Source organism: Xenopus laevis, chromosome 5S, assembly GCF_017654675.1.
Source record: "Xenopus laevis strain J_2021 chromosome 5S, Xenopus_laevis_v10.1, whole genome shotgun sequence".
In the NCBI taxonomy this organism is placed as follows: domain Eukaryota; kingdom Metazoa; phylum Chordata; class Amphibia; order Anura; family Pipidae; genus Xenopus; species Xenopus laevis.
The window spans coordinates 22,003,910-22,015,497 of record NC_054380.1 but is presented as its reverse complement, the minus strand read 5'-3'; the positions used below and the strand labels follow the sequence as shown (position 1 = coordinate 22,015,497).

The 11,588-nt window shown below is 39.7% G+C and overlaps 1 protein-coding gene across 1 annotated transcript; it reads left to right on the top strand.

Annotated features, from left to right (window-relative positions):
* Positions 1 to 3,175: 3,175 nt before the first annotated feature.
* On the top strand, positions 3,176 to 11,303 carry LOC108717536 (GTP cyclohydrolase 1). Its single transcript, XM_018264766.2, has 6 exons — positions 3,176 to 3,615; positions 4,148 to 4,257; positions 5,440 to 5,495; positions 5,605 to 5,636; positions 8,501 to 8,585; positions 11,036 to 11,303. Exons 1-6 carry the CDS (start codon positions 3,330 to 3,332, stop codon positions 11,160 to 11,162), a joined length of 696 nt encoding a protein of 231 aa, XP_018120255.1. The 5' UTR covers positions 3,176 to 3,329; the 3' UTR covers positions 11,163 to 11,303.
* The last annotated feature ends 285 nt before the right edge of the window (positions 11,304 to 11,588 follow it).

Genomic DNA, 11,588 nt, shown 5'->3' with positions numbered 1-11,588 from the left:
AAATATGGGTTACGAAGTTGCAAGAATTCGAATTGGTAACTGTTTTTGACACGACTTAATACATGCGCTTGGAAGCTTGAGTAATAAAGAGTCAGCTTCTTGGCACAGCTTACAACTCTGTATACAACATTAACAGCAATAGCTGTGAGACCAGTGCAAGAGGTTGCTGGATACCATGCTGTGTTAGTGCTAAGATTCCAAGTATATCAAGTGAATTCAGCTGATATCCATGTGATGTAAAAGTAAATTAGCCCTTTCTGAGCATGTAATTCCTTCTGACAGTTTGCTGACCACATAAATTTTTTAAAAATATTTTTCAAAATGCACAGGGATGGTTTAAAGGTAAAGCAGGATATTTGTTATAGCCCCCCCCCATGCTTCAAATGGGGACCTATGGGGGAAAACATAGAGAAAGTACAAATTGTATCTAATTTCAATCTATATGAACCTGTGATCCTCACAATGCTGTGCCTTCCCAATAATGTGATTAGGTAGTAGTAGTAGAGTAGTAGGGTGCTATGGACACACAAAAAAGTTGTCTGTATTGCAGCCCTAGGTTTCCAGGAAAGAATTGGGAACCAGATAACATCTTGTCAGAAAAAAAGTAGCAGTACGTGATGTGCCTGAACAGTGAAATATCTCCCTACAGAGGGTCCCCAAGTAGCTGGTGGATGCGATAAGACACTGTCATGCACTAAATGTGACAGGTTTTTATATTCCAAGCATCTCAGTAGCATGACAGGTTCTTGGTCTATTGTCAACAGGCGTATTGTCTGCAAGCAATCTTCAGCCAATGGAGAAATCAAACCCACCACTTCTGTTTTCAATTCCTTTGAATGGTAAACTGCTGACAGCACTGGAAGTAGTGCCTTTCAGCTTAAAGAGACACACTTGTACATCAACAGACTGGGAATAATGGCAGAACTCAACTCAACAGTTCATAAAAAATCCCCTTACTGTGCCACAAGCCCACAGCCATAATCAAAGTGCCATAAGCCTAAAGTCAAAATCAGTGTGCCATGAACCTAAAGTCAAAATCAGCATGCTAGGAGCCTGAAGCCATAATTGTGCTATGAGCCTAAAGTCAAAATCAGTGTGCCATGAGCCTAAAAACCATAATCGGTGTGTCATGAGCCTAAAGCCATAATCAGTGTGCCATAAGCCTAATGATAAAATCAGTGTGCCATGAGCCTAAAGACAAAATCAGTGTGCCATGAGCCTAAAGACAAAATCAGTGTACCATGAGCCTAAAGCCATAAGTGTGCCATGAGTCTAAAGACAAAATCAGTGTGGCATGAGCCTAAAGTCATTAGTGTGCCATAAGCCTAAAGACAAAATCAGTGTGCCTTGAGCCTAACGCCATAAGTGTGCTATGATCCTAAAGTCAAAAATCAGTGTGCCATGAGCCTAAAGCCATAATCAGCGTACCATGAGCCTAAAGCCATAATCATTGTGCCATGATCCTAAAGTCAAAATCAGTGTGCCATGAGCCTAAAGCCATAATTCGTGTGCCATGAGCCTGAAGCCATAATCCGTGTGCCATGAGCCTAAAGCCATAATCAGTGTGCCATGAACCTAAAGCGATAATCAGTGTGTCATAAGCCTAAAGATAAAATCAAAGTGCCATGAGCTTAAAGCCATAAGTGTGCCATGAGCCTACAGACAAAATCAGTGTGTCATGAGCCTAAAGCCATAAACAGTGTGTCATAAGCCTAAAGATAAAATCAGTGTGCCGTGAGCCTAAAACCAAAAGTGTGCTATGATCCTAAATACAAATATCAGTGTCCATGAGCCAAAAGCCATAATCAATGTGCCATGAGCCTAAAGCCATAATCAGTGTACCATGAGCCTAAAAATAAAATCAATGTGCCATGAGCCTCAAGCCATAAGTGTGCTATGAGCCTAAAGTAAAAATCAGTGTTTCGTGAGCCAAAAGCCATAATTGGTGTGCCATGAGCCTAAAGCCATAATCAGTGTACCATGAGCCTAAAGCCATAATTAGTGTGTCATGAGCCTAAAGCCATAAGTGTGATATGATCCTAAAGACAAAAATCAGGGTGCTGTGAGCCTAAAGCCATAATAAGTGTGCCTTGAGCCTAAAGCCATAATTGGTGTGCCATGAGCCGAAAGCCATAATCAGTGTACCATGAGCCTAAAGCCATAAGTGTGTCATGAGGCTAAAATCAAAATAAGTGTTCCTTGAGCTTAAAGCCATAAATCAGCGTGCCATGAGCCTAAAGACATAATCAGTGTGCCATAAGCCTAAAGCTATAATCAGTGTGCAATGAGCCTAAAAACAAAATCAGTGTGCCATGAGCCTAAAGCCATAAGTGTGCTATGAGCCTAAAGTCAAAAATCAGTGTGCCATGATCCTAAAGACCAAATCAGCGTGCCATGAGCCTAAAGCCGTAAGTTTGCCATGAGCCTAAAGCCATAAGTGTGCTATGAGCCTAAAGTAAAAATCAGTGTGCCATGAGCCAAAAGCCATAATTGGTGTGCCATGAGCCTAAAGCTATAATCAGTGTGCAATGAGCATAAAAACAAATTCAGTGTGCCATGAGCCTAAAGCCATAAGTGTGCTATGGGCCTAACGTCAAAAATCAGTGTGCCATGATCCTAAAGACCAAATCAGCGTGCCATGAGCCTAAAGCCGTAAGTTTGTCATGAGCCTAAAGTCAAAATCAGTGTACAAGAAGCCTAAAGACTTGGTTAGTGATCCCTATCTCAAATCAGCAGTTACTGACTTAAAAACCTGACGTCTGGGAAGGTAAGAAATGGTAAAGGGGTGCTTGCCATTGCATCAGTCTTACCTTTTTATTTAAGAATTAATACTCAGTTAACAAACACTTAAAGGGACAAACAAACGTAACCTTAAAGCTGTCCCCCTGTGGCCCATATCACTTTGATGTGCGTGAGCAGCACTTAGTGACTCAGTGAGAGTGGGAGATCTTGCAAGCGTTCTGGTTTTGCAGCAATCACATTAACCTCACATTACTCGCAGAAGCTGTGATATATTGTATGAATGGGGCTGACTGCAACTGGTCAGGTTTGCCTGGAAGCACAGCATGTCTAACCCATTTGTCTCCTGCTTCTCTGACATTTATTTGTAAATCAGTTGCACTGTTGCCTGAGGGAACAGGAGTTACGGTTTTACAGACAAAAAAAAATGCCTAAATGTGCCTCATTCAGCAGGTTCAACGTCATCTCACATTGGTCATGAGGAGGTGATCCACTACAAATAAAGATGTTCTGGTGGAACCACAGTATGTTTCACATCAGTTGGTGCTTCTCTGTCAGTGTTCCTGTTGTTTGGTTGGTGCTGCCCTTGAATGGAAGTCATGAATAACTATATGAATGGGGACGCCAACGGCAGCTACACTAGCACCTGCAACTCTGTAGCGACCGACATAAAAAAGGGATTGAAACTGGACAAGGCAAACCAATCCAACAGGGACATACATGAGCAAGAAAAAGCAAATGCCTTAGAGAAAGCCTACAGTACCATCCTCAGGGAACTGGGAGAGAATCCAGAGAGGGAAGGTCTTCTCCTGACTCCCAGCAGGGCGGCCAAAGCAATGCAGTTCTTCACTAAGGGATACAAGGAAACGATTTATGGTGAGTTTCTAGTCTGATCCTTTGTTATAAATTCCCTATTGTGACAGTGAATCATATAGTTTTCATCAGTACCCAGCATGCACTGGCCACTGAGAAAGAAATCTTGGATGTCATTAAATGACCCCTTCAGCTGTGACAGTGCTCATTGTATTCTTAGAATCTGGCCATGTTTGTGTTTTTCATCTCAATTCCTGGCCTTTATTTCCCATTCTTCTACTAGTATGTTTCTTGTCTCTGTGTTTCTTCTTCTACTTTTTTACTCTACACTGGAATTCCTACTACTATATATTTACTACTAGATATAAAATCTACTCTGGGTCTTATCATCCTGGTTGAGTCAGGAGCCTTCTATGGAGAGAGAGGAGCCTTCTTGAACCTCACCAGAATCGCAAGTTCCTTTTCTCCAATGGGTAACTAGAGCAACACCTAGGTGCCCTGATATAACAACCCCGAGTATGAGATCCCATCACAAATAGCATCTGAGTTTTTGCATAGAAACATATTAATGAAAAATGTTATCTTGTCTTTTCAGATGTAATGAACAATGCAGTGTTTGATGAGGACCATGATGAGATTGTGATTGTGAAGGACATTGACATTTTCTCACTATGTGAACATCACCTGGTTCCATTTTTTGGCAAAGTATGTAAAGATCAAAGTGTTGATGTCATGTAAAGTTGATGTATAAATGCTGCTAAAGGCTGGTGTGGTACAAATAATTGCCAAATAATTTGATCACTGTAAGGGCCAATACAGACCTATAGGAAGAGAACGGCATCAATGGGCCAAATGACCTTCAAAGCTGCCCAATAGATAGATCATAGTTTGCTGTTATTTAGTAATACGTATATGGGTCAGGCAAGCCAAAGGTTTGCACTCCTACACAGGTCAATCTTATCTTAAGACTCACCCCACTCTGTAGTTTATTGGCCATACACTTGACTTGTTTATTTGGCCTGATTTTGCCATTCATTTTCTGGGCCAGATTTGGCTGATCTGATTGTTAGCTTAGGGGTCAACAGTTGGATCATACAATGAGACCTGTGGAGACAATAGCTACATCAATATGCCCACGTAGTCCATGGCTGATTATCAAATCTGCTCAGTAGATATGTGAATGACTTTTAGTCAGATACTGGTAGGCAGACCAGTTTGTGGGCTCCATAAAAAGGACAATAATATGTAGTCTTATCTGGAAGGACCAAGTTGGCAGTTTATATTGGCCAATGTTTGGCCAGCTTCGGCAAGATTCTTTCATGTAGGTTTCACCCATAGATGTGGTCCTCTCTTGAAAGGTCACCATAGGTCTTTAGGCTCCTATTCTGATTTCACTTTAACAAAATGATCAAATACACCCAGGAATTTTGTTTATTGATCCCCAACCAGCCAACATGTTGCTCACCAGCCCCTTGAATTTTGCTCCCAATGGCACTTTTGAATTCCTGACTAGTAGCCAAGTTTTGGTTGCATAAAAGAAGATGTTCAGGGCTTACTTTAGGTTGCCAATCCACATAGGGGCTACACAATAGCCAATCACAGTCCTTATTTGTTATTACAGGAACTTTTTTCATGCTTGTTATGCTCCTACGATTCTTTTTAAAAATTTTACAGTGGCTCACTGGTAAAAAAAAGGTTGGGAATCTCTAATCTAGATCATAACTGGCTACTTGGCTTTGGAGTCCTTCATCAATTCAATGCTCTTTTACCATAGCATTATAAAATCAACTCAGGGGTATTGGTGAGGGTGAAGCTTATGGGTAGATGATTCCCTTCATGAGACTATTCCAACCTCTCACCACTGGATATTATTTAATTGCTTTGTAGGTGCACATTGGCTACATACCAAACAAGAAGGTCGTTGGACTGAGCAAACTGGCAAGGTGAGTACAAATTATGCACAAAACCAGTCAATGTACAAAATACAGCTTTCAAGCTTACTAGGGAAAAGTCCTTGTCAATGATATGTCTTTATCTTCATGTTTCTTTTAGGATTGTTGAAATTTACAGCCGGCGGCTACAAGGTGCGTAACGATCATTTGATTTAACTTAGCAAATTGCTTGTGTCATTTGGGATCATATCAAGTCATTCATACAAAAGTTACCATATATTATACTTTTATCTCTATTGCACACTGTCCATGTTATCATTCCTCTCTGATGTCAGAGAAATGCAGTAATAAAGATATATATATATATATATATATATATGGTTGAGTGCAGAGGACCTCTTGCATTTGCATTTGTATGTATATGTATACTGTATATATATATGTATACTGTATATATATATATATATAAAATACACAAAATACACAAAAGCCATGAGTATCTTGTAAATGATATCCTTATAAACGATGAGTTCTGATGTCATCAGTTATAAAAAGTGAGTTCTGATGTCATTTCTGTCACATGACTCACTGAAACGTGTGTATTATAATAAATAAAGTACCCCAGTTGCAAAATATGAGGATATTAGAAGATACCTCGGAGTTCCATGACCTGTATAAATGTATATATATATATATAACAGTCGAAGATGGACCAGCACTCCAATTTACAATAGTGTTTTTATTCAAACATTCAAACTGTGCATCCAACGTTTTGGCCCACATTGGGGCCTGGATGCACAGTGATGTTTGATTAAATTGGAGTGCTGGTCCATCTTCGACTGTTGTATAACACCCTTTTGACCAAGCACCCACAAAGATATCAGAGTGGACAGAGTGCAGGTACTTTTGGACATATATATATATATAGATATATGTATGTATATGTATGTATGTATATGTATGTATGTATATGTATGTGTATATATATATATATAGTGAATAAAGTACCCCCTCTTGTAAAATATAAGGATATTATTAGTTACCGAGGAGTTTCATGACCATATAAAAACACGAGGCCGAAGGCCGAGTGTTTTTATACAGGTCATGGAACTCCGAGGTAACTTCTAATATCCTCATATTTTACAACTGGGGGTACTTTATTTATTATAATACACAAATTTTAGTGAGTCATGTGACAGAAATTACATCACTACTCACCGTTTATAACTGATGACATCACTACTCACCGTTTATAAGGATATAATTTACAGGATATTCATGGCTTTTGTGTATTATATATATATATATATATATATATATATATATATATATATATATATATATATATATATATATATATATATACAGGACCAGGATCAGTTATCCAGAAACCCATTATGAAGAAAGATCCGGAAACACACTATCCAGAAAGCCAGGACCCTTTTCATGGGAAGAGTAAACCATTATAAATTCATGTATTAATATGTCCATTAGACATCTACAAGGAGGCAATTATAAATAAGAAGATACACAGGTATGGGACCCGTTATCTGGAAAACCATTATCCAGAAATCCCTGAATTACGAAAAGGCCGTCTCCCATAGACTCAATTTTATCCAAATTTTTAAAAATGATTTACTTTTTTCTCTGTAATAATAAAACAGTAGATTGTACTTGATCCCAACTAAGTTATCATTAATCCTTATTGGAAGCAAAACCAGCCTATTGGGTTTATTTCATGTTTACATGATTTTCTAGTAGACTTAAGGTATGAAGATCCAAATTACGGAAAGATCTGTTATCTGGAAAACACCAGGTCCTGAGCATTCTGGATAACAGGTCCCATACCTGTATACAAGTATATGGTAAATACATATTGAAAGCAGTGCCTCAAACTTCCCATTTTTTTTAAATATTTGCCTTTGGAAAGAAGGTGGCTGCCAAACCAGGCATTGATAGCAGTCAATTGTGACATCACTTGCAGCCTCAGCTGTAACTTGCATTGATGTAAGGGAGTAGAATCTGTAGCACTCAAAACTACTGAACAATAACTGTTAATACAGAAATGGAGCTGCAATTATATTTTGATTTATTTTACTGTGCTGTATATAAGTGCACATACATTACTGACTCCCCCCAAAGATCTGGGGTGCTTGCTGTGTGGATCAGGGCATGTGGCCCCCACTCACAGTTCTACTGTGTACATTATAAATAGTGCCTGTTGTTATTAAAGGGGAACTACTGGGGAAAATGAAAATTTAATATAAGCTTCATCATACTGAAGTAAGAAACTTTCTAAATACAATCAATTAAATATTCTGAAAAGTTTCTGAAATAATCAAGTTTATATTCACTATCCCTCTCTTCATTCTGTCTTCATGCAGCAGTTGGGTGTCAGATGAATGATCCAATATATCTTATAGGGGGGGGGGCTTCCTTTCCTAGCAATGAATTAGAACTCACTCAAATAACTGATTCCAGTACAAAAAATATCTAACATAATAACTGCCTGCATGTAGAGAGACACGATTTCGGGTGATTTTAATAGAGTGAGATCTTCTAGGCAAAAGGAGCCCCCCTATAAGATATATTGGATGTAACTGTCAATAAATATCTGACACCCAACTGCTGCATGAAGAGAGAATGAAGAGAAACAGATGCTGAGAGAGGAATAGTGAATATAAACTTGATTATTTCAGAAACGATGCAGAATATTTCATTGATTATATTTAGAAAAACTTCTTATTTCAGTATGATGAAGCTTATATTACATTTTCGTGATTGTTCCCCTTTTAACTTGGGGGGGGGGACTTTAGAGGTCCTATTATCACAGTGTTTGACTATTCACATTCCAGCTGCAATAGGTAAAACAAATTCTAAGATATGAGATATAAGAGCAAATAATGGCATTTGACTCCTTGTCAAAGAACAGGGTTTATCTGTTATTTGCAATGGTATCACCTTGAATGGCTGCCCCTAGTTTTTATTGTTACTGCTCCTGGTGGTAACCCTAATCATATGTCTATTGAATCAGACTGAATGTTGTATATTTGCAGTTCAGGAGAGGCTCACTAAACAGATTGCCTTCGCTATTATTGAGGCTCTGCAGCCCGTGGGAGTAGCTGTTGTCATGGAAGCTTCGTAAGTGTTCTTTTTAAGCCGCTCAGCTTGTAAATTCTATTGCTACAGACACACACACACAGCAGTAGCGATCACTATCCCTCGGCAGCAAAAGGGAATAACAATGTAGTGAAGAAGAGCCTTCAATGGGCACATTTTGCAGTGGTTAGTAAAATGCACTCGGCTGCACTTGCAACAGAATGGGAGTAATATAGTTCTATATTACACAAATGGAGCCCTGTATCTGTCAGTGACCCCCAAACAAGAGGATTGTTCACCAATATGCTGTCACGGGTGAGGTTAGGGGGTGCTGTGGATGCAAATGAGGGAAGGGTGAGTCCATGAGTCAGGAGCTGTATGTGCATACGGGAACAAAAAGGGCAGTAACAGGGTGAAGAGGGCGATAAGTCAGAACAGAACAGAGAGGGCGTAGCAGGAACCGACAGGACAGAGCAGGCATAGAACAGGATCAAGGACTGAAACAGGAACAAGGACTGGAGCAGGATCAAGGACTGGAGCAGGAACAAGATCTGGCAAGGCAAGGATGGATGGCTCAGGACAAGTCAAGGATGGGAACGAGGTACAGGGCAAGGGTCAAACAGGGCCAGGAAATGTACAAGGTAAGGAAGACAAGGCAAGGAACAAGGCATGGTAAAGGTTAGAGTAGGAACCAAGCTAGGGACAATGCCACAGTGCTAAGGAAGGCCAATGCTCAGGCATTGAGGGTGAGGAGGGCTGGCCTTATATAGGGCAGGGTCAGCCCTGATTGGCTGACCCCAACCCACTAATCAGGCTGTTGCTGCTCACCTGGCCCAAAGGTTAAGGCACAGAGTCAGAAACCCAAAGGTCCCTAGCTTGAATTCAAGCAGAGCCTGACATATGCCCACGCAGACCATCAGGATGTGCATAAACACAAATATGTAGTCTTCAATCTTATGCAAAACTAAAACCTACCCAATCGATACCTGTCCCATTTTCAGGCAGATATAGGTTGGACAAGCCTGTTGGGTGGCACCATACAAAGGCTTCCTCAAGGCTCACTTTATGCAATTTCAGGGCAGATTTATCACGGGTCAAATAGTAAATTCGAATTCAAATTTTTGAGTTTTGAAAATTAACACAATCCCCCTATTCAAATGTAAATTTGACTATGGAAACAGTCCTACTTCAAATATTGTCCAACTAAAACCTGCCGAGTTAATGTACAAGTCAATGGCAGAAGTCTGCTAAGCCATTTGGAGATGTTCAATTTTTTGAGAAAAACTAGATTCGTACAAATCAAATATGGTTTGAATTTTCGGGTCGGAACCATTCGAACGAATATTAGCTATTCTAATTTTTTCTTAAATAATCTCCCAGTCGAATTGTGAGTATATTCGAATTAAAAAAAAAAATTCACATGAATTCGAAATTCGACCTTTGATAAATGGGCCTCCCCTGTGTTAGACATAGAATCACGAAGGGGCAGATTTATCAAAGGTCGAGGTGAATTTTCGAATTCAAAAAATTTGAATTTCAAGCTATTTTTTGTGTAATTTGACTAGGCAATAGTCCAAATTCTATTCGGGTTTGAAAAAAATTCAAATACAGAAATTTATCATGTACGGGCTCTTTAAAAATTCGACTTCAACCATTTGCCATCTAAAACCTGCCAAATTGCTGTTTTAGCCTATGGGGGGGGACTCCTAGAACTCAGTTGGAGTAAATTGGTGGACTTCGAAAATATTTTTGGGAAAAACTTTGATTCGAATTGATCGAATGTGCTATTACTTTGATTCGTACGATAAGAGTCCTGCAGCGGGTCGTGTACCCACGGGTTACCTGCAAAAACCTGTGGTACCCTGCGGGTTGCAGGTAGAAGATCGGGGTGTGGGTATAGACGCTGGTAGGCGGTTCTGCGGGTCGGGCCGCGGGTCTTCTCAATAGTGATTTTTTTTGTGATCACGCCTACTTCCGATGATGTCACTTCCGGTTTAAAATGACTGCACTTCCTGATTCTTGATGGTCAGCGGGTCCGGGTTGCGGATAAGGTATTTGCGGGTACGGGTTCCAATAAACAGACCCGCAAGGGACTCTATTGTACGATTCGAATGTGGCCGAATAGGGACCTAGTCGCACAAAAAAAAACCTTTGACTTAATTGCGGTTGGTCTTTTTGAATTCGAATTTCAAAGTTTTTTAAATTCGACCCTTGATAAATATGCCCCTAAGTGTATGGGTTTTCACCTGCATGTTTTGCATGCCTACGTTAATAAACAAGTTGCCCAAAATAAAGGTTCTATAAAGCCATATAGGTTTTGTCTCTTTTGGCATCAGCTTATCAAGGTCATTATTATTATTATTATTATTATTATTAAAATAAATTGCCCAAAGCCTCATTGGCTGCTCTCACTTTAATGAAAAGGGAGCTTGGCAACTTTGACATCATATTTATTTTAACCATCTAATTAGAGATATATGTTTGTTCTCCAGACACATGTGCATGGTTATGAGAGGAGTGCAGAAGATAAACAGCCGCACCATAACCAGCACGATGCATGGAGTATTCCTGGAAGATCCCAAGACCAGGGAAGAATTCCTCTCTCTCATTAAGAAGTAACACAGAACTAGCTCGGGATTTGCCATTTATTTCAATGATCCTGCAGGGTTAAATCGTTTCACATATTGGTGCTGACAATCATCACGTGTTTCAATGTACATGATTATAAAGGAAACCATTAAAAGGTTTTTTTGGAAAACATTGCTGAATACACATGAGTGTGTTTCTCTAGTCGTACAAGAACATCTGTGTTCCTCACCAGCGCAGGCCCATGTTCTTCAAGTTGCCTCTAAAGGGTTATTAAACATCCAGTGCCGGGTTTAGAAATTAAAATAGAATTTAGAAGTGGAAAAGCAGCACAGATGCTGTACAATGGGGCCCCTCAAACTAAAGGGGTGGTTCACCTTTAAGTTAACTTTTAGGGGGTTATTTATCAAAGTCCGAATTTATCTCACTATTTTCTGCTACAATCTCCGATCAAATCTG